This window comes from Meles meles, chromosome 2 (assembly GCF_922984935.1).
Source record: "Meles meles chromosome 2, mMelMel3.1 paternal haplotype, whole genome shotgun sequence".
Taxonomy (NCBI): domain Eukaryota; kingdom Metazoa; phylum Chordata; class Mammalia; order Carnivora; family Mustelidae; genus Meles; species Meles meles.
In genome coordinates this window covers 151,532,632-151,559,599 of record NC_060067.1, presented here as the reverse complement: position 1 = coordinate 151,559,599, position 26,968 = coordinate 151,532,632, and the positions used below count along the sequence as shown (strand labels likewise).

The window sequence follows — 26,968 nt, the reverse complement described above, 5'->3', positions numbered from 1 at the left end:
AAATACATTATATGTTTATAAAAAAATAAGAAATAAAAAATAAAAAATAAAAAGACATCGAAGGATATGAATTTCCCTCCTGGGAAATGGCCCATGCCGGCTTTCTCACCTTTTTGGAAAGTTCCTGAAAGACGTACCATTGCCACTGCCTCTCTTGTATCTGCCAGCAGCTGCTGAAAGGGACTCCCCACCCCCCAGGGAGGATGAACATGCCAGAAGGAGAAATGGATCCCACGACCTGCCCCTATGGGATGGTCAGACTGAGAATGGGCAGATTATGCTAGGTTTTGACATATGTAGGCGCTGTCACACCCTTAATGGGATAAGTTAAAAGGGAGTCATTTTATGCGAAGGCCTGTGGTCCAGAAGTATCTCTCGATTAGTCTGAAAAGTCAGCATCTAGAGATCTGCTTGGATTACCTGAGACAGTATCCCTGGAACATTAAAGCTGGAGACCGTCTGACATTTCAATCTTGGTGTAAATTCATTTTAACCATCTCCCTGTCTCCCCCTATACCCTAGCTGCAGGGAGGCGACGGTGTTTTGAGCACACAGACTGGGAAGCCGGTATTTAAACTGTGGACACAGCAGGAAGGCCAGTATAGAGAAGCCCTGGAGCCCAGCTCTGGGTCAGCCAGACCTGAAATTTGAGGGGGCTCAAGGGAGGGAAGAGATTTCTTGAGATTCATGAATGCAAAATTGGGCTCTGTGAGGACAGTGTCCTTGAAAACATTGTGGGAAATTCCAGGGTTCCCAAATCACTTTCTTAGCACTTGCATTGAGAATTCATACTTCATATATATTTTTTCTTTTTTATTGCAATTCTTCAAATAAGAGAAATACACTCCCTTGCCTACCTGATTTACAGAACGGTGACATCCACAGACGAGGTGTGCCTGACTCATATATCCTCGTTAAGCCCAGGCCAAGGCATGCCTTCATGAAGCAGGTTCCCTTAATTGTGTCACTGTCACTATTAGAAAGAAATAGTGGACAATATATAGGCATCATAACGTAAGATAATTTTTTTTCCAGAACTGACTATATTCACACAAAGCTACCAGTCACGTTGGCATTGGCCACTTTCTCCACATCTCAAACAAAGTTTGAGAAAGCGTCTTTCCAATTTCACTTCTGCCAACTGTGTACTTCATCACTCCCCATACACCACCTTCCTTCTCAAGAGATTTGTTATTCTGGTATAGTTTGGTACTTCTTGAGGAAACGTAGATCCTAAAGTCACGCTGGCCAGTTTCAAATCCAGCCCTACCAATTATTAATTATCTGCCTGAGTGACCTGACCTGAGTTATTCAACCCCATGAAATCACAGTCTCTTTCTTCCTAAAATAGGGATATTGAGAATCCCAAAATTCTCAACGTTACTAATGGTGATTAAATTGTATTTAAAGCATTTACCACAAACCAAGCACTCAATACAAAGTCAATTCCATTAAAATTACAGGAAAACATTAAATGGTTTGGAGTGAAAAGAATATCATTTTCTCACATAACAGCAATCATCTATATGTGTGTCCATATTTTAGAGGCAATAAATGCTCCCAGCCACCACTGTACCATTTTGTCTTATTTGCTTCTGCAATATTTAAGTTCAGTTTCACTTGTATTTGGAGATCCCCTGCTGAGTTTCAGGGCAATGTTCACGAGAGTGGATCTTAAGCACCCCCAACAGCTTGTCATGACTCTGATGGGTCTGTCGAGCAGAGACAAAAGATGTGAAATCAAGACTTTAGGTTGATGCAAAAGAAAAGAATGGTCCAGAGACTAAAGAACACTGTGAGTTCTGTATGCCTTTACCCATCACCATGACAGTAATTATCCCTCGCTGTAGCAATCAAGTTTGTGACAGCCTTTTCAGTCATTGTTTTCTCAGTTTGAAACCTCAATAATGATAATTCCTAAGATTGCTCATACTTTAAGTTTCCATTGTTTTGTCAGTTTAATCCTTTCTTTGATAATTTAATCTATATCATATGTGAATTATTATAAATTTAACATAACTGTGACTTTGCTTATCTGTTTGTTGACTGTAAGCAATGAGAATGTTCTAGAATAATTTTTTAAAGTTTTATTTTAATTACATTTAGTACACATTCTAGGTATTCATTGTAAACATTGTAATCTTAATGTGCCATAAGTAAGATGCATATTTATTTTTTTAATTAACTTAGTTACTTGAGAGAGAGAGAGTTGGTGGAGGAGGAAGGGCAGAGAAAGAGGGAGAGAATCCTCAAGCAGACTCCCCACTGAGCATGGAGCTCAACTTGAAGCTCAATCCCAGGACCTTGAGATCATGACCTGCACAGAAACCAAGAGTTGGCCACTTAATCAACTGAGCCACCCAGGTGCCCTCCCTTCCTTTTTTTTTTAAATAAGCTTTTCACTCAACCTGGGCCTTGAGCTCGTGACCTGAGATCAGGAGTCATATGCTCTACCTGCTGAGGCAGCTGGGCACCCCATGAAACATTTATTCTTGAAGTGTCAGTCTCTTGCATAGATAATTGAGGATGCTGATATAAAAATACATGTTTGGTTTTATATCCTGACACTTTACTGAATTCCTGTACAAGTTCTAGCAGTTTGGGAGTAGAGTCTTTTGAGTTTTCCACATATAGTATCATATCATCTGCGAAGAGTGATAGTTTGACTTCTTCTTTGCCAATTTGGATGCCTTTAATTTCTTTTTGTTGTCTGATTGCTGAGGCTAGGACTTCTAGTACTATGTTGAATAGCAGTGGTGATAATGGACATCCCTGCCGTGTTCCTGACCTTAGCGGAAAAGCTTTCCGTTTTTCTCCATTAAGAATGATATTTGCGGTGGGTTTTTCATAGATGGCTTGAGGTATGTGCCCTCTATCCCTTAAGGAGTCAATCCCATTTACAATTGCACCCAAAACTATAAGATACCTAGGAATAAACCTAACCAAAGAGGCTAAGAATCTATACGCAGAAAATTATAAAGTACTCATGAAAGAAATTGAGGAAGACACAAAGAAATGGAAAAATGTTCCATGCTCCTGGATTGGAAGAATAAATATTGTGAAAATGTCTATGCTACCTAAAGCAATTTACACATTTAATGCAATCCCTATCAAAATACCATCCATTTTTTTCAAAGAAATAGAACAAATAATCCTAAAATTTATATGGAACCAGAAAAGACCTCGAATAGACAAAGGAATATTGAAAAAGAAAGCCAAAATGGTGGCATCACAATTCCGGACTTCAAGCTCTATTACAAAGCTGTCATCATCAAGACAGCATGGTACTGGCACAAAAACAGACACATAGATCAGTGGAACAGAATAGAGAGCCCAGAAATTGACCCTCAACTCTATGGTCAACTAATCTTCGACAAAGCAGGAAAGAATGTCCAATGGAAAAAAGACAGCCTCTTCAATAAATGGTGCTGGGAAAATTGGACAGCCACGTGCAGAAAAATGAAATTGGACCACTTCCTTACACCACACACGAAAATAGACTCAAAATGGATGAAGGACCTCAATGTGAGAAAGGAATCCATCAAAATCCTTGAGGAGAATGCAGGCAGCAACCTCTTCGACCTCAGCCGCAGCAACATCTTCCTAGGAACAACGGCAAAGGCAAGGGAAGCAAGGGCAAAAATGAACTATTGGGATTTCATCAAGATCAAAAGCTTTTGCACAGCAAAGGAAACAGTTAACAAAACCAAAAGACAACTGACAGAATGGGAGAAGATATTTGCAAACAACACATCAGATAAAGGGTTAGCATCCAAAATCTATAAGGAACTTAGCAAACTCAACACCCAAAGAACAAACAATCCAATCAAGAAATGGGCAGAGGACATGAACAGACATTTCTGCAAAGAAGACATCCAGATGGCCAACAGACACATGAAAAAGTGCTCCACGTCACTCGGCATCAGGGAAATACAAATCAAAACCACAATGAGATATCACCTCACACCAGTCAGAATGGCTAAAATTAACAAGTCAGGAAATGACAGATGCTGGCGAGGATGTGGAGAAAGGAGAACCCTCCTACACTGTTGGTGGGACTGCAAGCTGGTGCAACCACTCTGGAAAACAGCATGGAGGTTCCTCAAAAGGTTGAAAATAAGAACTACCCTATGACCCAGCAATTGCACTACTGAGTATTTACCCTAAAGATACAAACATAGTGATCCGAAGGGGCACGTGTACCCGAATGTTTATAGCAGCAATGTCTACAATAGGCAAACTATGGAAAGAACCTAGATGTCCATCAACAGATGAATGGATAAAGAAGAGGTGGTATATATACACAATGGAATACTATGCAGCCATCAAAAGAAATGACATCTTGCCATTTGCGATGACGTGGATGGAACTAGAGGGGATCATGCTTAGTGAAATAAATCAATTGGAGAAAGACAACTGTCATATGATCTCCCTGATATGAGGACGTGGAGAAGCAACATGGGGGGTTAGGGGGATAGGAGAAGAATAAATGAAACAAGATGGGATTGGGAGGGAGACAAACTATAAGTGACTCTTAATCTCACAAAACAAACTGGGGGTTGCTGGGGGGAGGTGGGGTTGGGAGAGGGGGAGGGGGTTATGGACATTGGGGAGGGTATGTGCTATGGTGAGTGCTGTGAAGTGTGTAAACCTGGCGATTCACAGACCTGTACCCCTGGGGATAAAAATACATTATATGTTTATAAAAAAAAAAAAAATTGGAAGGGGAGGCGAACCATAAGAGACTATGGACTCTGAAAAACAACCCGAGGGTTTTGAAGGGTCAGAGGTGGGAGGTTGGGGGAACAGGTGGTGGGTAATAGGGAGGGCACGTTTTGCATGGAGCACTGGGTGTTGTGCAAAAACAATGAATACTGTTATGCTGAAAAAATAAATAAATTTAAAAAAAATACATGTTTGGGAGGATGAAATACAATTACTTTCTATGTTGGTGGTACATGTTTTTGAATTGAATATTGAAAAGCATTTCTTGGGGCGCCTGGGTGGCTCAGCGGGTTAAAGCCTCTGCCATCAGCTCAGGTCATGGTCTCAGGGTCCTGGGATCGAGCCCCACATCGGGCTCTCTGCTCAGCTGGGAGCCTGCTTCCCCCTCTCTCTCTGTCTGCTGCTCTGCCTGCTTGTGATCTCTCTCTCTCTCTCTCTTTCTGTCAAGTAAATAAACAAAATCTTTAAGAAATAAAAATAAAAGAATAAAAATTACAATTCCATGTGCAGGAGAGAAGTGATTCATAATAACTTAGGCTGTGTCTAGTAACCCCACATCAGAGGACAACCAATTTTTAGGTAACCTCATTTTAATATCGCTTATTTAATGGATTCCAACTGGTTTCTATTTTTTTATTTTTTCAAGATTATTTATTTATTTTAGAGAGAGAGAGACAAAGATAGCAACAGAGAACATGAGTGAGAAGAGTGAGCATGAGCGGGGAGGAGAGGAAGAAACAGGCTCCCCACCGAGCAGGGGGCCCTATGTGGGGCTCTATCCCAAGACCCTGGGATCATGACCTGAGCCAAAGACAAATGTTAACTGACTGAGCCACCCATGCAACCCCCCCCAACTTGTTTTTAAATGCAGTCAAAACAACTCACATATGCACACTCAGCCTTCATTTTTTTATTATTTAAAGCTTCATTGCAGCAATCAAGCGATGTCGATGAGAACTGGTACAAACCTATCCAGTGGGTCTGGCTCCCATATTAGATATTGTACGTGTGAACCAGGTGAGAAGGGCCTCGGAGGACAGTCCACGCGGGCTATTCAGTTAGATGTGAGAAACGCAGATGCACTCAGAATCACATGAGATATCTGAGAGATGTAAAACTATGTGTGTCGGTTTGTTTGCTTGTTTTCCTAGCCAGTTGGCCGGTTGGCTCACAAATAATATGTCCAACTCTGTGTTTTCTTCCAGGGTCTTTCTTCCCTGATTTCAAGCCCTCGGAAACCGTTTTTAAAATAGCATTTTGGCTCGGATACCTAAACAGCTGCATCAACCCCATTATATATCCGTGCTCCAGTCAGGAGTTCAAAAAGGCCTTCCAGAATGTCTTGAGAATCCAATGTCTCCGCCGAAAGCAGTCTTCGAAACACACCCTGGGCTATACCCTGCACCCGCCCAGCCACGCCCTCGAAGGGCAACACAAGGACCTGGTTCGCATCCCAGTGGGATCTGGAGAGACCTTCTATAAGATCTCCAAGACGGATGGGGTCTGTGAATGGAAATTTTTCTCTTCAATGCCCCGTGAATCTGGCAGGATTACAGTGTCCAAAGACCAGTCAGCCTGCACCACAGCCCGGGTGAGAAGTAAAAGCTTTCTGCAGGTGTGCTGCTGTGCGGGGCCCTCCACCCACAGCCGTGGAGAGACCCACCAAGTTCCAACCATTAAGATCCACACCATCTCCCTCAGTGAAAATGGGGAGGAAGTCTAGAGGACAGGAAAGGTCAGAAAAGAGGAAGGGGTTGCCGGGGGGAGGGCATGATATCAGGCACACACCCCACTGCCTACTTGGAAGTCCAGTTCACTCTTTTTGGATGAGGAGACAGGACCAGGAAACTGGGGACCAGCTGGGAATGGGTTAGGGGAAGAGACCCGATTCTGGGGCAGGGGATAGGGCTCAGGGAAGGAGGAGGATGTCACACGACCATCCGACCATCCGGCTCCAAATGACGATAAACAGCATTTCCTTGAGGCTAGTGCTCTCGCGGTCATCCTCCGAGGCCGCTTTCCACGTCTGACCCTCGCAACGAAAAACACCATGGGAAACAGAATGTCATACACAATCCAAAAGACTATAAATATAAGGTTATGATTTCATCATGAATATTTTGAGCACACACTCTAAGTTTGGAGCTATTTCTTGATGGAGTGAGGGGATTTTATTTTCAGGCTAAACTTAATGACAGCCACGGTGGATATTTATGAGGAGAGGGCCTGGAGAGGAAGAGCCTTAAGACGGTGGCCACTATCCAGGCACGTTATTTTTAGAGCACGTTTTAAACTCCACCATTTCTGACCATATCCAGTTTCTTCACTTGGGTACAACTCCACAGTGAGGTCTACCTTTTGCTGCAATTTCACTGGCTACTGCTCCCGAGTCCCTAAAGAGGAGGGTGAGGGGTTCTCGTGAAGCCTCGGGCCTAGCGGAGGCACATTGTTTATGCTTGGGTCTAGACGGTTGGGGGGAAAGATGGCTTTTCCTGATGGGAGATGCTAGAGGTGGAGGTCAGTGTTTTCAACTTTACTTCTACAGAAAAAAAAAAAAAAAAAAAAAAATCCTTGAAGCGGCTCCAAGATCAAATCGAGGAAGGCTTCTTGTGCAACATATTTAAAGATCAAGGGTTTGGGGCGGGGGTTAATTTCATGCTAAGAGGCTGCAGACTTCGGGCACAGCCGCTTCAATGAGGCCTAGAAAAGCTTTTCTTGGCAAATCGCTTACCTTTTCCAGAACACCGTTATGAAAATCCAGAGCTTATCATATTTTGGAAGGCGCATCTAGACTTCCGTTTTTCCTCCACGGCTTCGCTACTGCATGAGGAGTGAGGTTCAAGGTCCCGAGTGCACAGGTAGCCAATGGCGGCACGAGCCGTAGAATCCAGGTGTATCCTTCCTGAACTCGGAAAGATACACAAGCTTAGCTTGGGAGGATACTGACTGATCACCAGAAAACCATCTAAAGCCGGAATTTGCGAATAGTTTTCGACAGAAGCCCATGTATTCTGGTGAGAGATCCAGGAGCCCGTTCACGTCATCTGTTCCCACTTTCTGTGGGAACTTGAGGAACGTGCTACTTTTGCTTTCTGTATACCAAATTCTGGTCAACCTTAAACTATAACTCCGTATATGACTAAAGAGGAGGAGGATTATCTGTAAAAAATTAAAATATTTTTCATATTCTGCAATAAGAATTTAAAATAAGATTTGTGGATTGGGCATAATTCCTGGCCAGAATCACTGGTCTAAACCTACTGACTGACCATTTCTCTAGCCTCTTCCCCCTGTTTGAGTAATTTCCTGTAAGAATTTCAAAGTAGATCGCAGCCCCTATTTAGCTTTCTCAGCCAAGGTTAGGGGCCCATTATCTTTTCTTCTTCCCATGCAGCAAAATGAAAATTTCTTCAAATGCTTCTTGAAGGCTAATATCTTTGCACACTGCTTTGGGGGTGGGAAGGGGGGGTTGTTTGCATGTGGATTTGAGGCTGTTGTTGGTCCTGCTTGGCCATTGAATATTTTCCTTTTTCAGCCCTCTCTGGAGAATGCCTTCTCTCTGACCAGACAGGCGCTGTGCCTTGTGCTTATAACTTTGATTCTGGCATTAGATATTGTCTGGATTTTTGGACTCTTCTACTCTGCATGTCCCATAACAGCTCTACGAGATGTGGGTGTCCTATTATGGACGTAAGCATCAGGGAAGGACTCTCTTGTCTTCTGCCTTGAGAGGAAAGATAAGTTTCATTGTGGAGAAGGGTTTCTTTCAGGATCTGAATTTTAATAACCCTTTTTGTCAGGCTTCCCTTTACAGGAAGGGCATCCCCATGAAAAGAATGGTAATAGTTTTGCTTCCATAGAATATGGCTCCCTTGAAATACATTCCCAAACAAATTTAAATTTTAGATTTTAGAAAGTTAAGGATTACCAAAAAGCTAGGATTGATGCCACTTCTAATCAAAACAAACAACTAAAAATCTTTTGGTCATCAGATAAAAGCCATGACAATTTTATTCATGTGAGACTGTCCGTAAATAATTATCTGCTATACTCTTCACCAACCCCACTCCCTCCAGGGAGGCAAACTTTAACATTTATTTCCTTTCCCATAATGAGATATTAGGTATAAACACGCCAATTTTTACAAGAAATTGATAATGTCACCCAAGACTTCGTCAAAGTGGGATAAACAATACTTGAGCTATTTTTTACTCATCCACAAAAATCTCTGTACCTTTGAGCATGCCAAAAACTCTCTAAAATTGTCACAGTTAAACAAATGATTGTCATATTTATACTCATATGTTTACTGCTTCTATTTGGAGTTTGAAGAATTTACCCAGAGCAACAGTGGTCCAAATGTTTTCTCTAATGTGTTATAAAAAGCAGTTGCTTTGAGACTGTCGAAACATCGCAAAAAAAAAAAAAAAAAAAAATCAACTTGACGTTGTGGGATAGGCCAAACTTGAGTTTCTTCTGCAGTTCGAATCGCATGCATTCAGAGAGACCTTGAAGCGCTCTACTTAAACATTGCCCCAAGCTACTGCCAGGATTTCAGGAAAGCATTTTTGCTTGTCACTTTTCTTTCACTTGACTTATTCCTGTCTTGTCCAAAACCGTTCTGCCTGTCACCACTTGGTGTATGCCAACACTCTCTAAAACATGAAGGCTTCAGACTCTCACTGCTTACCTGGGTTTGTCCAGCCATGGTGGACAAGTGCTATGTGGTTAAATATATCCATTTGGAAGGCTTTTGGTAAGGTTCTTCTGTGTGCATCGGCAGGGAGTTTTATACCCCATTAGCTCTAAGCCTCATAGCCATTTCACATTCCTATCTCAAAGGTAAAAATCTAATAGTTGGGGGACTCGCCCTAGGCCAGTGAGGAATCAAGATTCAGTCCTGGATTTGCCTAACACTAAAGTCTACACATTTTTCCCAGTTCCTCTGCCTCCTAAATAGTTGGGGGGGGGGGGGTAGAATATTCCCCAGTTTGGATTGGAGATGCTGAGGACAGGAAACCATACAACATTTTAACGTTTTGTTTCTTGGATTGGATTTGCCTTCCAGTCAACCTATACGCTGCCTAACTCCAGCCCAACCAAATCCCCAAAACAGATGATGATCAGAAGGGTTTGGTGCCTGCAGTTCTACGTTTCAGATTGCACCATTTTGTAGAGGATAATGACATGGAAAGTGATTCAGGCCTTGCAAGAAAGACAAATTCTATCAAACTGGGAGCAGATGGGCATACAAGAGAATGCAAAAGAGGCTGCATTGGCCTAGAAATGAAAAATCCAGCTGTGGGTATGAAACACATTGCATAGGATGTTGGGGTTACTGACTAACCAGTTAATTGGCACACTTTCAGGAAGTATATCCCTTTTTTTTTTTTTTAGATTTTATTTATTTATTTGACAGAGGGAGAGAGATCACAAGTAGGCAGAGAGGCAGGCAGAGAGAGGGGAAGCAGGCTCCCTGCTGAGCAGAGAGCCCGATGCGGGGCTTGATCCCAGGACCCTGAGATCATGACCTGAGCCGAAGGCAGAGGCTTAGCCCACTGAGCCACCCAGGTGCCCCAGGAAGTATATCCCTTTTAAAAACAAAGAAGAATACAACATCACTCTCCCCTGTACTCCAACACTAATTTTTTTTTAATTTGAGTTAGAAAGAGAGAGAGAAAGAAAGAATTATAGACATTTCACCAGGAATTACACCAAGCCTAGAGAGCATGTCAGACATGTGAATTTCATGTGCATTCCCATAGAGGATTGGCTCACAGAATCGATCCCTGGGTAGCCAGAGATGTAGGCAATCTGTGGAAATGTAGAACCAGTTGGCAACTATGACTGTGGATTAGCTAGTGTCCTCTTGTTCTTGGATTTCTTTTTTTGCAAATGAGAGCTTTATGCCCTGAGTATCTCGAATTGCCTCAGCCCCTCAAAGTCATGCAGACCTTCTTGCCCTGTGGGTCCCATGGTCAAGGCCTGGGAGAGAGAAGGTTTTAGGAACTCATTGCTCGGGCAGGTACTATTTCATTCTTTAATCACAGCTACTCAATCAGAGCTTGACAAACATTCTCATTTGCTTCTGGGGTTGGTTCTGCACAGGTCCTCTTGCCAAAAGGGATGCTGCCTCTGCGTATGAGTACTTGTTGACTTAATTAAGGAAAGAGCTCTGCTCGTCAGCAAAGGGAGAAGGGAGCCCAAGCCCGTGGAAGGTAAACTACGCAAGCAAAAATAGGGTGACCAAAAAGAAGGCAATGGTGGCCAGTAGGAAGGCATCAGAGGTGTGCTCACTGTTACTCTGATTTCTTTTTATACTACTAGGACTTTTAACCCTGAAACCACCTGCACACGGCTCCGGTCCAGCCTGGTTGGAACACTGTTGGCACCTGCTCCTTGTCTACACACTATGCCGGGGAGCAGGGCTGAGCCCAGGCTGCTGTGGGGTCCACCGTCTTCAAAAAGCAATGACAGCATGGCTTCCTGGGCCTCCAAAGTCCCCACAGGATGAGTGAGTGGAGATGACTTTGGGGGCGGGGCTGACAAAAGCAGACTAGGATCTCGGCAGAGGACACCAGACCCCTTGCCACTGTTCCCATCAGCATAGCCTCCCTCATGTCCCCCACCCCAGACCCAGATGACGGTGGAGCTCATCTGCTCTGTGAAAGAAAATTTCATTTCTTCCGCGCTACCCTAACATGGATTCCTGAGTCCCCCACCTAAAAGGAAGGTTATGGCCGTGGGCAGTGGGCAGGGGGCGGTATTGAGGAGGAAGGGGAAAGCTTACCCTGGACAGCACTCAAAGCGGGATGCGTGGTTTTCCTAACACTGGGCTGCCACTGATAAGCAAGGAACTGCCTGAGGCCGCTCGCTTCTTCATTTCCAAACACGAAATGATTGTCTTTCCTTTCCGTGGGGCCCAGGCGTCATTACAGCACTGTCCTCTATATTACAGGCAACAGAGCACCTTAGAAGCTGGAAATGATTAGAGCTAAACGATGAAAAATGCAGACTTAATTAGGGGAGAAAAAAAATCTAAGAGCAAATTCTTACTGTATTTGTAGAAAAAAAATAAGGCGCCAACCTGTTAAGAAGCCCGAGTACAGAAAGTACATTCAGATGCAGTAGAAAGGAAGCTACGACAGGATGTCCCAACATGAGCTTAGCGTGTCCTCCCATTTACAGAACACTTTGTACTTGCCCAAGTAATTTCGCCTAACTCAAGCCGTTTCTGTGAGGGACAAAGCTAAGGAAGGGTGTGCCATCGATTCTTTTTTTTTTTAAACGTTTTTTTTTTTTTTTAATATTTTATTTATTTGACAGAGAGAGATCACAAGTAGATAGAGAGGCAGGCATAGAGAGAGAGAGAGAGAGGGAAGCAGGCTCCCCGCTGAGCAGAGAGCCCGATGCGGGACTCGATCCCAGGACCCTGAGATCATGACCCGAGCTGAAGGCAGTGACTTAACCCACTGAGCCAAGGGGATGTAGAGACTTAAGGAGGATGCTGCAGATCGTCCCAAATCCAGCCTCTGACTCTGTTTTACGTGACGCCCACAATATCCCCAAGGTCCACTGTTTCTTGAGACCATGAATTTCATATGTCACTCGTTCATCTCTGATCCCTATTTTCAGCTCCATTGGCACCTTCTCTCCTAATATATCCCCTGCCCGCGACTGGGCAATATAAGATTGTTCAGAGTGCATATTTGCCTGTGCTTTTCTCATTGGCTAAAGGACTAGCAGATGTGATTCTGTTTTTTCTCCCTAGTTAGGCAGCACCAGAGCTCAAGAAGTAAGCAGGGCCACAGGCTCTTGGCTTGGTCAACAGGGTGACAGGACAGGCAAAGGCAGAAGTGGTGAACACCTTAAGGACCTCGGGATTGCAAAGGTTGCAAAGGAAGTTTGGGAGGTTCCTCTTCCAGTGAGCCCCTTCATCATTGTCAGCAAGCTGCTCGCTTCCTCTCCTGCTCCAGGCACTGCATTCGTCACAAAAAAAAAAAAAAAAAAAAAAAAAAAAAAAAAAAAAATGCTAAGAGGCACAGACAGTCTCCAGCTTAGGAGCTGGGTGGGTTCCAAGTCCAGAATGCATTTTTCCAAGAAGCATTGTTACAGAAGGAGGAGGGGAAGGGTGTTCCCAAAACAAGTAAAAAAAATAAAGATCTATTTAATGTACACCTGGGGTTGGCAAACTTTCTATAAATGGCTAGAGAGTAAATATTTGAGACATTGTGGGCCATATGCTCTCTCACACATTCTTTTTTCTTGGTTTTTGTTTTGTTTACTTTTTTTTTTTTGGACAACCCTCTAAAAATGTAGAATCCATTCTTAGTTCACAGGCCATAGCAAAAAACAAAAACAAAACAAAACAAACAGCCCATGGGCCCTAATTTGCCATCCTTGATCTAGGCCATCTCAAGCTTACAGTATAAGAATAATAACTGCTAAGCAGTGGATTTTGGTGTTCAACTTAAAAGCATCTTTTTTTAAATATGCCATTGACACATGTCTACTTGACCACATTAATATTTCCAAGCTGTTTGATTTGTTATATGAAGAGACAAGTTCATACTTGGGGCAGTGGGGGGGGGCTACTCCATATAACCCACTCACCCAAAAGACGTATTCTAGTACCTCATTGTAACTTTCTACCCAGGCATCGGGACAAAAGGGGAGCACCCACCACCCCTTACCATTGCTAGGTTCTGTAGAACAGGCAGGCTGCAGAAGCCCGCCGGTGGTGTGGGGGTGGGGTCTTTCATCTTTTCACCCCACTAAAAATCTCCCAGCACAATCCAGCTGACTCCGTGAGTCGCAACAACCGACTCACGGTTGGGTGAGTTTTTGGGTGACATTTGACCACAGCTGATCTGACATCCCTCCCAGAGCACTGGAGCCTGTTAAAATGGGGGTCCCCAGAGGCTTTAGGGGTCACACTTGGCTCCTTGGTGCTCCTTGGCTCCAGGTGCTGACCACAGCTCCTGCACCAGGACCTCTGAGGGTCTGCCCTGAGGATCACCAAGAAGCGGGGTACAGAAAGGGGTGCTGGAGGGGAGGGACATCTTCCGAAGACATATAATAGCTTCTAGCAGGACTTCTCTTCCCTCTCTTCCTCATCCTTTCCCTTCTTTCCCTGGTTTTCATTTTTAAGTCTGAAATCACCTAACTAGACTCTAAATGGTGTTCCCGTAGGGAAACAGTCCTCCGCTGCAACAATGAAGCCATGTTTCTCGAAGCTAGCCCATTATTGGAGCGACTTCCTTCCCCGTCCCCATCCCCTCTCCAGTGCTGATGGGCAGTGAGGGGGAGGCACACGCTGTCGGTTGGAAACAAGGGATGCAGTTCTGGTGACGTAGGCCAAGGTCCACAGTGTTGAGAGATGAGACTCTACAGCAGGGCCAGGGGTGAGGGAATGGGAATGGATGCAGAACTGATGAGGAAGGACCCGGAACTCTCGCTAATAATATCAGGAATATATCTAGTAATGGAATAATATAAAAAATAACAGTACTAACAGCAGCACCTATTTGGGCACAGAAAGGAAGGCCTGGGATGACGCTGTGTGGCAGCTTCCCTTCCCCGTCCCCTTCCATCTTAACCTTATTCTTCTCTCCTTTCCAGTTTTCTTTCCTTATCTCAGCCTCCCTCTCCATGAATCTACCCTCTATTCTTTTCAAACTGACAAGCAATGAATGATGGGGTAGCTACCCTTGCCCCAGGGGGCGCCAGTTCCCATGGGATACAGAGCTCTGTGCATCACCCAGATGACAAGGAGGGCTTCCCTCAGCATCTCTGTCCCCTCCCCAGGTCAGGCCTGACCCTGCAAGTTGGCGTCCCTGAGGCCTGGGGGAGCCACAGGCAGGAGAGGCCCCTCCACAAAGACTGGTACCTGGGCCCCCACGGCTGTCTTTCCGGGCTTCTGCTACTACTAGTTCCACGTGAAGGGAACAAACTCAATGTGGTGCCAGTCAGGCTTGATTTCCAGTTATTTCTATCCCCACCCACAGATGAGCACCTCTTGGACCAGCAGCTCCCTCTCACTTGGACATGTCCGAAGTCTCTCGCCCTGCAATGTCACCTTCTCTTTCTCTCCAGCGTCATTGCCTCCGTGTGCCTTCACCTTTCACTCTCCCACTTAGCCCTTAGGGCCTTCAAGACCATGATGAATCCCAAAGCAAACTTGGTTTCCTGTTAGCATGAAGCAAGATAAGCAATTAAGCAACAGTCGATCCCTCAGAAGGCACACTGAGCAAAACTCAACAGATCCCAACAGGGTGAAAGGTGCTCCTTACCGGGTGTTCCCACTGCCCGTCTCCATCCCTACCAGCTCCTCTGCCCTAGGAACTTATTCATGGACTCTCTCTATTCTCTCAATGTAACATTGTGCCAGGAACCTCTCTCCCCTTTGCAGAGGGTCCTCTCCTACCCAGCGTGCTCCCACTTTAGCTGACACAGCTCCCCCTGAGGTAGTCTGCCCCAGCGGTCACGGCAGAAAACCCGAGTCTAGGGGCTTCGACATAGACATTTACTCTTTCGCAGTCTTCAAAGCTGGATGTCTGAGATCAAGGGTCTCCAGGCTGGTTTCCTCAGAGACTTCTTTCTCTTCTTGGCCTGTGGCTGGCTGCCTCCCCCCACTGTCTGCCCATCACTGTGTGTGTGTCCTCATCTCCTCTTCTCTGAGGACACAGCCTGACTGGATCAGGGCCCATCCCAAAGACCTCATTTAACCTTAACCTCCTCTTTGAAGAACCTTTCTCTAAACACAGTCTCATTCTGAAGTCCTGGGGATTAGGACTTCAACATATGAAATTGGGGGTGGATGGCAGGGTGGGGGACAATTTAACCCATACAATTTTCTCCCCACTCTCTCCTTTCTGTCCGCAAAATCTTATCCACAATTCTTTCCCCAAATCAAATGTTCAAATTCAGCCCTTCCCGACCATCCTTTCTGAGTTCCTACAGCAATTGTCTCTAAATTGTGTTTGACAATTAATTGTGCACTGTTTTTCATCTGTCCCTGCTTTTTAAAAAATCTATAGTTTTTTCACCTTAAAACATACTTTACACTTTGCCTCCATAGGTTCTATCTTTCAACCAGATTAAAACTCTGTCATGTCACTTTGTATGCCCAGAGCAGTACTCATCCCTGGGGGATCCTATTGAAAGAGCAGGGCCCCTCCTGAGCAAGCAGGGAAGGGACAAAGAGGGACAAGGGACCAGAGCCAAGAACTAGTGCTCAGGCAGGGGCTGGGACACCAGGTCCACAGGGCCTTGGAAATACCAGATGACCCACCAGGAAGGCTTGGGTGATAGGGCTTCTGAACAGTGACGGTGAGATTCTAACCAGGGGCGCAGAGCACAGCAGTAGGGAATCCCAGGTTAGCTGCCACCTTAAATCAGGGCAGGCACTGAATCCCCAGGAGACCCGTGCACCCGGAAAAGCCAATTGCCATCTGTGAATAGGCCAGACCCTAGACCCTGCGAGCAAGGTGAGATGCAGTAAGATGGGGTGAAGAACCAACAACAGAACCCAGTCCCAGGAAATGGGTCACTGGAGAGCACACCGAAGGCGGTGATCACCACAGGGCCCCAATCCTGGCGATGGGGGAGTTAACGCTGTTTCAGGGATGTCCGCCCCACATCGGGAGCAGCATGGGAAATGGGTGCCAACGAGCCTTCAGGGTGCTTTCCCTTCACCCAGTCTCATTGCTCAGGAAGAGTAGACAAAAGGAAGTGACATGACTTGCTTGGATATGAGGATATGGACAGCCATTCCCTGCTAAAAGGCGTTCTAATTCTGGCATTCAGAAGACTACGATTGCTGCCCCAGCCCTCAGGGACTCCAGTGTCTGGTCTTAGCACCAACTGCTCCTGCCTCTGGGTGGCCACTGCCCATTCCATGTGATTTTAGAGTGTCTTGGCCTGGTCACCTTGCTTCTCTTGAGAAATTGAGCCCCATTTCTGTCTCATCAACCCCACCTAAGCCTTTTACTGTAGACAAATTGATTGCTGGCAGGGCACTGCCGTGACAGTCATGGAGTGATGTCTTCTGCCTGGTTCCTACTGAGAAGCAAAGAGCATTTATCCTCATTTGGAAGGATCGGGACTTCTCTAACTGCATAGCCTCGGCTGTCGTGCTTTCTGGGCAAGGCACGGGGCCACTTTGGTTTCCCATGTCTCCCTGGGGCACTGCTCAAATTGGAAGTGTTTCTGGCCGCACAATCTCCATCACAATGGAGCGGACTTGTTGGCTAAGAGTTTGTACTTCACCAGCTTCCATCCCGTCTGGAAATCACAGGAGGAAAAATCACATGAAAAGCCAGCGCCTACCAAAGTGTGAGTGTATTTAAGCGAAAACCATCCAAAACCAGGTTTGATTGAGGACAGCAGTGGCTTATTGATTTATTCACTGAAAAAAGAAAAAAACAACAACTTGTCTTTCTTCCACAGTCTGGTCCCCATTCCTTTTGCTAAAACCAGCCTTATCTTCATAATGAAAAGGTCTCAGCTCTGCACCTTGGCTAATTGAAGTCTCAAGGGTTGGAAAGCCTTTGGCTCATTAATCAAAAGACAAGGGAGCATCAGGATGAATGCTCTCTGTCCAGGGCTCCTCCCCCACCCAGCCCCTGTCTCCTGGCAGAGGTGACAGTCCTCGTAAAGGGCAGGGAAAGAGGGAGCATTGATGAATAGGTAGGCCAATGAGCAGTTTTAATAAAAAATAAGGATGCCCACATACCACCTGACAAGAAGGCTATTAAAAAAAGGAAGGGGATATAATCTTTTTAAGAGTAAAACAAGCATTACAAATGTTGAAACAACAATTAGTTGTTAGTTTTCTACATATTTTCTTAAGGGAGTTAAACATTGACTAGGGACTAATTGGATTAAAAAAATGGGGTCCCAGGTGTGCTTATGTCCCAGTGCTTATCTCCAGAAGCTCACCTCACCCTCTGCCTTCCTACTCCAGAACATCATGCAAGACCCTAATACCTAAACTTCAGCACATGGTCACTGACATTCTGCAACAGAAATTTTACTTCAGCTTTTAAAGCCTGAATCCAAACACATGCTTTCTTCATCAGCTGTGGAGAGAAAAAAATAGCTCCTTTTGTCTCTGGGGTATAACAAGTCACAGGCAGCCCACTTTCCAGTAATACCATACCTACTTAACCCACTACTGGAGACAATGAAATGAGCACTGCGATGAGGAGAACAGAGATAAAGTTTCAGTAGGAGAAATTACATTTAGAGCATCTACTATGTGCCAAGTCCTTTGCACATTTGGATATGATAAAATGTAAGATTATTTTTAATGAATTGAGAGAGAGAGAGAGAGAGAGAGAGCACGTGACCAGGGGGAGGGGTAGAAGAAGAGAGACTCCACGCTGAGCATGGAGCCTGATGTGGGGCTCCATCTCAGGACCCCGAGATTGTGACCTGAACCGAAACCCAGAGTTGGATGTCTAACCAGCTGAGCCACCCAGGTGCCCCTAACATGTAAGACTCTATAGTCATATTACGAAAGAAACGTTTTCACAGAGAACCGATACAATGATAATGGGTGTGAGAAGAATAGAGTCAAGTCTGTAGGGAGTGAGGAAAGAGACAATGACTGGAAAGAATTGAGTCTTCCGGTACCTCTCCCTGTAGTTAGTTCACCTGTGCTGACCACCCACCCGGCCTAACCTACCACGTCTATCCAGAACCAGTGATCAGAGGAGAACTACAGGGATCTCATCAGTAGGATTAGGGGAAGAGCCATGGCTTGGAAGCCAGAAGGCCAGGGCTTAATTTCAGGCCCCTTCTCCTTACCTAACTAAGTGATCCTGGACAAGTCATTTGACCTCTCTTGACGGCATTTTCCTCACCTATGAAACGGGTAAGCAAATGCAGTGGTGTAATAAAAATGCCTCATGAGGGCTGATACAATGTGTGGGAACAGAGGAACAGAGCAATAAATGCTAGCACTCTTTCCCTATCTTCATTTCCCCTCCCAAATGCTATATAAATTCAACTTTATTATAAATTACATCATCTTTAAAGTATCTTAAAGTGCCGAGAACTCTACATGCAGGAAAAGGTGGAATGTCTTTCACTTTCCTTTCCTTTCCATCCCAGTTGATCTGTTTCCAGAAATTGGTGGTCACCAGTTCAAGACACTAATAACGCTTTCATGAGAAAATGGCAAGAGCTGTGGTACCATTGCTTCTATCATTCCTAAGAGTGCAGGCACCGAATTCCAATTGTCCACACCCCAACCCCTTGCCATCTACCACAACCATGTTATTTTGGAGAAGGGGGGTTAAAAATACCTTCACCAGAGCATTTTGCTTTAATCCTTAAAAATCAGACTCACTGCTGTGAAGTGAGTAAACCTGGCGATTCACAGACCTGTACCCCTGGGGACAAAAATACATTATTTGTTTATAAAAAAATAAGAAATAAATAAAAAAAAATTTTTAAAAGCAAAAAAAATCAGACTCACTGAACTACTTTGAAGCTGTTCACCAAGTTCTCAGATTATAGACAGCCCAGAAGAAGAATACCCCACCAAGTGCTGGTGGTTGCAATCTCTCTCAAATTAACACTTACTTGGCAATAGGAAGTTTTTAATGACAGTTGTTCTATGAAAGACACTCTATAGCATGCAGTCATTATATAAAAGATGTGTGTGGATTTATGTAAATTATGCTATGAGAAAGAGAAGTAATTTTGGCCACTGGAAGATAGTATAATGTTTCAAGCAGAGTTTGAGTTTTAAACTGTCTAAACAAATAGGCTACCACCTGGCCTGGGTGACTATCAGAAGTGTTTACCAGACAAAACAGCAAATTCCCAATCATGACCCACAGGCAGTCTTGCCAGAATTGAAATCCACACTATGGAAATACCAACTCAGTGTCCACTCTAACTTCAAGTGGCCAGTGAGAGCCTTGGAGTTTCTGTAAACCCCCTCGAATGATCTTTTGGGCTAGTGGCATCACAGGAAAATCCATCCTGCAAGTTCTACTCACCATGACTCAGTCTGTGGAGGACAGGCAGTCATGTTGAGAGGCTGTGTTTGACAGGGACCTGCCACGTCTCCCTGCTAAATGGTCTCTTGTGACTTGGACTCTCAAACTCATTTTATTTATTTGACAGACAGAGATCACAAGCAGGCAGAGAAGTAGGCAGAGAGAGAAAGCAGGCTCCCTGAGGCTCCCTGCTGAGCAGAGAGCCTGATGCGGGGCTCGATCCCAGGACCCTGAGATCATGACCTGAGCAAAAGGCAGAGGCTTTAACCCACTGAGCCACCCAGGTGCCCCATCAAACTCATTTTAAATGGAGGAGGAAGTCACTTTTGGGGATGAAGTTCTTGGCCTAAATCTACTTTGTGTAAACACTGTCTATGGCTATTTCCGTCTTCAGGGTTTTTGAGAAGCTGAGTTGTGTCAAGCTGGTGGTGTTGGCCCAAATTAAAAAGAAGAGTTTTTTTCATTCTTTCACTGCTAGGGGAAGGAACACTGAGAACATCACCTCATAGGGAGCAGAATGGGACTGGGTTGACCAACAGGGAAATAAACATGGGTCTCAGTGTACAAAGAACCAGATCAACCAAAGTATGAACTTGTGTAAATGCATACATTGGGTTTGTAGTAAGAATCCTTACTCTACAGAAGGGCACAATTTTAGTCATGTTGACACATGATGCTTAGTATATTAAAAAGTATTAATGCAATCCATTAAAAGTGAATATGCCTTTTTTTTTTCTTGAGGTGACATACACTCATTACATGAAACCAGCTTCATGTCCATGAGTGCTGTCCTCCCGGCCCAGCGAAGGGGCTGTCCAGTCCAGGCCCCTTTCCTGCTAACCATTGTGTTTTGAATCCACCTCAGAAACCTGTGAGTCTTAGCTGCCACATAGATTTACCTCTTTGTCAAATAGTCATCTAAGATACAAGTCTAACATATCACTCTTATCAAGACTGAGACAATAGCGATTTAAGGAGTGGCTGTGGATGTAAAAACAAGCAGAAAAACAGGTTTGGGGGACAAAGAGTACAATTTTTTGAGAGTCAGTTTAGTATAGCTTCCCCTGTTGCGTTCTTAAACATTAAACACTAAAGTTCCCTTCATGTCCCTCGAATTCTAGAACCTCCGTAAAAGTAGATGAAACCATGCTACAAAACCAAATCTCCTTTTTCCAAGGGAAGCTGTCATTGTGCACAGTGGTTCTTTTCCTCATCCATTCATTCTGTAATATTCAGTGAGGGCTCCAGGTTCAGCTCCAAATGGTGGTGGAAACAAAGGTGGACACATGGTCCTCACCTTCAAGGTGCCTGTGGAGCATGGGAAGGACAAGAGAGTCAATAATTATAACAGAACACGGTAAATCTCCGTGGCACAAGAATTCATGCAGGACCAAGGGAGTTTAGCCCAAGGCACCCAAGCCACCCCTGGAGCTGGGCTTTTCAAAAAGGGCGACCTCTAGTTTGGATCCTGAAAGACAAAATGGACTGGGAAACAGAGGGAGTTGTTCCAAGCAAGTAAGGAATAAACCAGTGCAGGCCCAGAGTGAGTCTCAGGCATGTCTGACAGGGCACGTGGAAAGCAGCCTCCTATTTCATGGTGCCCAGCTGTCTCTTCAAATCCCATCCCTCAAGTCTCATGCAGGAAAACCATGCCTGATTTTCTTCCTACTTTGTTTAAGCCAAGGGTGAAGGAAGGAAGAGCCAGGAAATAATGAACCTGGGGCTTTCCTGGTAGAGCTCCCATGTTTGGCTTGGTTGAATATTGAAAGGCCTTGGTTTCTCAGTTGTCTGATTCTCTTTTTCTTCAAGGTTTAACACACAGCATTACAGTGGGATGGCTAAACAGGAAAAAAAAATCTATCGCTCATTGTGCAAATAAACGTTTGTTGACCATGAAGTGGCTAATCCTTACAAATAACTAAATGCTTTGAAAGTCTTTGAGAACAAGTCTTACATGATGCAATTCAGTGTTTTGAAAAACTGAGAGATTGTTTTTAGCACAAAAATGTCATACAATATTAAAAGAAAGAGTTTTCCCTACCCCTTGAAAAATGCAGAAACTAAACGGATCGCTACAGCCCCACGAGGCTGGCTTTCACATCACCCATCATTGAAGGTCGGTATCAGGACACCGCTATAGAGTAGCAAAGGGTACCCAGTAGATTTTTCTGCGGTAGATCCACAATGCAGGGGAGGTGATGGGAGCAACGGAAACAACATGAAGACCTTGAAGCTGCACTTCTCCAATTAGCTACAAATTGGGAGGACTTGACCTGCTGGGTGGGGCTAAGGAAAATAATTCTGGAAGTTCATTTTGCCTGTGAAATTAAAACTGTATTTCAGCAAATAAAGCCGATGCCATTTAAATATGAACCTGTGACATTTCCTGGCTTACTGCAGCTTTGCTGCTTGTCTACTCATTAGATCTGTTCAAATATAAATACGGCATTTCCACTTTGCCAGACTGGCTGATTTTAGCTGCTGTGATTTTCCCGTAACCCTTACAATTCTCCCAGTGAATAAGGTCCCCACAGGGACATTTTCTAACTCTGCAGTGTTTGCAGACCATGCCACCTTCTCCAGGTTTTTAGTGTTTGGTTGATTGAGTTGCTGTTACGACCTTGCCCTCCATGTAACAAACAAAATCCGTCTGAACCTTGCTGAGAGTTTGATATGTGTTCTATGCTGTAAGAGAGAGACTTCTCTCCTAAGTCAGATAAAGATGTTCATGCTTGTGAGTCGTTATTCCAGAACTTGCTGCAGCATTTTGTACTGATGCATATATATGACACCCAGGCTGATTGCAATGGCTTCTGATGCATCTAATTCCTTTTAAATGGATTCAGTATCTTTGGAATGTGCTGTTTAAGTGATTCTGAATTTTCTACATGACATTTTTACAGGTCCATTTGTTTTATGATGTGATGTGCTGAACGATCACATTGTTGTTGTTGTTGTTGTTGTTGTTGTTTGAAGAAAACAGATGTACATATTCCTAAGCAGATGAGTAAATTACTGAAAAAAATACACTTTATGGATCATACAGCCCACTGTTCAAAAGGAATTTATTTTGTTTGTTCATAAAGTGACTGTTCAGGTTATAAGCATTTATATTGTCCTTCTAAATATGGATGCCATAATATTTAAGTGTTGTTGAATATTGACGTATGTTCCCTAATAAAATATTTTAAACCTCTTTCTTTAGACACACAGTGTCCTGGTTCTTCAATCATAGTGTATCATTACCATGTCAGTGAGAAGTGGAGAGGGAAGCTCAGAGAGGGAGAGCTGGTTTTTGACCAGCTAAGGAGCGTGGATGTAAAATATGCTGGTTGGTAGCATTCAAGGCACCGGTAAGAGCCAAAATATACCCACATCATCCGGTTTAGAGGGAGGGAAATGTGGTAGTGGTAGTAAGAACCGGGAGAATATTGAATGTCTTTAAGGCTGGGGGTATTACGTGACCCGAAGCCAAGGCAATAAGTTAGGGGACTAGTGGTCAGAGAAGGACATGGGCAACATGATTCAAGGGGAGTTCTTCCATGGAAATTCTTGTTTGACCACATTCTCAGAACCTGCAAGCCCCAGGACTACCCTCTTAGCCTTCAAAGTAGCATGACGGCTTCTCTGGGGAGAAGAACACTGGGGGCAGATTGTCACAGGCTTCAGATTCCTTCAGCCACATGCCACCTTCATGATCTCAAACCAGTTAGTCAACCGCTCCGTATCTTAGTTTTCTCCTCTCAAAGACAGGAATGACTACTGTATATCACTCAGATAATAGAACACTGTTAAATGTTTCGGAAAAATGGCTGTCCACAAAGATGACCATTGCCTTCCTTGTGTTGAGGGGGAGCCCTTGGCATCTAAGTCAAATGACAGTACCACATCTCCTATGCTGATGTGGGTTTGGACAAATGTTGTCATGTCCTCCAGATGCTCTGCTGGTCACATTCCAGGCTCAGCTGTCATGATGGTGTCATGCAGGATGGGAGCGCATCCTAAGGCGCATGAAGGTTTGCAGTTGCTAAGGCTTTATTTTCACAGAGCTTGGAAGTGGCATAACTAGTTTGTAGACTAGTGTCCCTGGCGACTTCTTTTTTTTCTAAACTAATTTGGTTTTTGCCCCCCAGATCTAGACTATGGAAGAGGGAGAAAATGGAGACATGGTCAGCTCTGCCACTGATTACAGTGTACTATCAATAATTTGGCAGGAAGACATTCATCTTTTCAAACTGCCTGGTTATGACTCTTATCCAGCGACATGTCAGTAAACATTTAGCAACCACATCTCAGAGGGAAATACATTTTAAAAACACATGCCATGTGCAGTATTTGCCAATTCCATGGTGTAAATTCTCCCACACTGACAGATGTCAAGTGGCCAACATGACGTCATGGAACATAATTTGGGGGATAGATTGCACCCAGTTGCCTCTTTAGAGCCTGTACCAACCCCCCGTACACACCATGGAATGCCCCCTCTGCCCCTTCGCAGTGTGTGGCCTAAGCCTATCTGTGTGTATAATGATAATACTTTCCTCATTGCACTACACGTGTAAAGAATTTCTATGCTTAGTGCATAGTACTGCTTCATCCAAGCACAAAGCAAGGACCATCTTCAAAGAGCAAAAGTGTTCGTCCTTACTCAGTTCCTAGTGCAGCAGCTCTTCTGGGGCAGCATTGTGATCCTTTTTCGGACATTATATTGAACTGACTCCATACCTCCAAACCCATCCCCACTGATTTGTTAGTCTCTGTTCCAGACTGCAAAGTTTCTCACTGAAATTCTGCTCTTTTTTATTTTAACCATTTAATGATCCTGTGAACTGGTTTTCTCCAAGAGCCTCTTAATGCCAAATCATTCTGCCAGCCAATTATTATTATCTCTCCACTTTATAAATGCAAATTGCATTTGTGAGTTTGTGAAAAATAATTATTCTGTTGTAGGTGGACAGAAAAACCTCTCTCTCTGTGCCCACTCTTCATTCTGTTACTATGTAATGATCCATACCCTCCTTTCAAAAATAATATATGCACATGACATAAAGTAATTAAATCACTGTAGCATCAAGGGATTGGGATGAGTTTGGGGAACTATGCAGAGAATTACAAGAACCAAAGCAGAAATTATTAATCGCCTACAGCTCTGTTCCCACCTAAGTTTTCTTAAACCAACTTTCTTGAATCTAAAATGTCCAGGGCACCTGGGTGACTTAGTCAGTGAAGCTTCTGACTCTTGATCTCTGCTCAGGTCTTGAGTTCAGGGTCTCAGGACCTCAGGATCATGAGTTCAAGTCTCACATTGGGCTCCACATTAAGCATGAAGCCAGCTCTTCTTTTTAAGATTTTATTTATGTTTATTCCAGAGAAAGAGAGAGTGAGAGAGAGAGAGAGAGAGTATGAGATGGAGTAGGGTCAGAGGGAGAATCGGACTCCCTGCTGAGCAGGGAACCTGATATGGAACTTGATCCCAGGACCCTGGGATCATGTCCCAAGCCAAAGATGCTTAACTGACTGAGCCACCCAGGTGCCCTGGAACTTACTTTTAAAGGAGGAGAAGGAGAAGGAAGAGGAGAGGGAGGAGGAGGAGGAAGAGGAGCAGGAGGAGGAAGAGGGGGAGGAAGAAGAGTAGGAGTGGGAGGAGGGGGAAGAGGACGGAGGGGGAGAAAGAGGAGGAGGAGAAAAAGGAGGAGGAGGAGGAGGAAAAGGAGAAGAGAAAGAAGGAGAAGAGGAGGAAGGAGAAGAAGGGGAAGAGGAAGAGCAGGAGGAGGAGAGAGGAGGGGAGGGGGAATGGGGAAGGGGGAGGAGGGGGGAAGTGAGGGGGGATGGGAAGGGGAGGGGGAGTAGAAGAAGAAGAAGGGGAACAGGAAAAGCAGGAGGAGGAGAGAGGAGGGGAGGGGGAATGGGGAAGGGAAGGGGGATGGGAAAGGGGGAGGGGGAGGAGAAGGAGAAGAAGGGGAAGAGGAAGAGGAAGAAGAAGAGGAAGAGGAAGAGGAGGAGGAGATCTGAATAGTCCAGATCTGAAGAACAAACTCCAATGTCCACTTCCATTCAACCCCATGAGCAAGGCTCTGGTAGGAAAACTGAAATTGAAAGTATATTTACAGCCACACCTACATCTCCAGGTGAAACCCAGATCACGATGCAATGGTGATGGGAATTGGAGGAAGAAGAGTAAAATCTTGCCCACTAAGGATGTAAGGTCCAAGAACAACCAGCCAGAGTATACATTTCTCCTCTGTTCGGTAAGGTGGGGGCCATCAGGGCAAAGGACAACAGTGATAACAAATCCAAAGTTTCTTCCTTTCTGTGAATAAAAGTACAAGGAGAGAAGCCATCATTCTTCCCACACTCTCTACAGATATAGCACACCTGGGTAAAAGTTGAAAAGACATACTTCTGCCTCCAGTCCTACTCCAGTCCTACATTTCTTGTGAATGCATTCATTCAACACGTATCTGTTGAACATGTGTTATATGCCAGGTAACATCTCAGGAAACATTAATAAGCAAAGCCAGGGAGAAAAAAAGGCTTGCCTCTTGAAACTCTCATTTCAGAGCATCTATCTTCAGAAATGTTCTATGTAGAGGCACACATATGGAACTTTTACATATCTTTGTAAAATCAGAATAAGCCAGATATTCTGATCAGTTATGGTAGATGCATTTTATAGTTTGAGGATGAAACAATTGGTTGATCCATGATTATCTTAGATCTCCAAGGTTTTGCCTTAACAAACACCTCACAAAGTTTATTAAGCAAAATCCAGTCTCTTGCCCTTCAGAAAGTTACAGTTTGATATCATGTGTCCTACAAAAAACTTTGAGAGCTTATTTTAGAGCTTCTAGCATATTTAGGGGCCCATAAACTTATTTCAGCAGTGTTGTCACTGCTTAAAATATTTTTGGAGCTCTTCAGAGATTGCCTTGGGGTCAATTTATGTATGGTACCTCCCCTAAAAAATCCTGCATTTTACCACAAATAGTACTAGATCAGACCGCGAAAGGTCTTGCTCCAACACGGAAGGTGAGCCTTTCAGCTGAGGGGACAGCTTCAGAGGTCGGGGCTGTTTGACTCTGTGGGTGACTGGTGCCAGTGTCTTGGCCAGACTCTTCCGTCATCATGTTGACCAAACATAAGCGGGGAGAGTCAAACCACTATAAAAAGCCATTCTGCATAAACTCAGTGGAAAAAATTAGGTCAATGGTTTTCAAACTATTAAAAAA

The 26,968-nt window shown here is 44.3% G+C and overlaps 1 protein-coding gene across 2 annotated transcripts in view; it reads left to right on the top strand.

Annotated features, from left to right (window-relative positions):
* ADRA1A (adrenoceptor alpha 1A) overlaps positions 1–25,770 on the top strand; it is a 136,185-nt gene extending 110,415 nt beyond the window's left edge. Inside the window, exons 3-5 of one of the 2 annotated variants that reach the window (XM_045993617.1) lie at positions 5,931–6,316; positions 11,053–12,014; positions 25,761–25,770. In XM_045993617.1, coding sequence (XP_045849573.1) covers positions 5,931–6,316; positions 11,053–11,061 — 395 coding nt within the window. In that variant the 3' untranslated portion in view covers positions 11,062–12,014; positions 25,761–25,770. Of the gene's footprint in view, positions 1–5,930; positions 8,187–11,052; positions 12,015–25,760 lie in introns of those variants that run through there. The other variant, XM_045993608.1, reaches the window with a different exon arrangement.
* Positions 25,771–26,968: the final 1,198 nt, after the last annotated feature.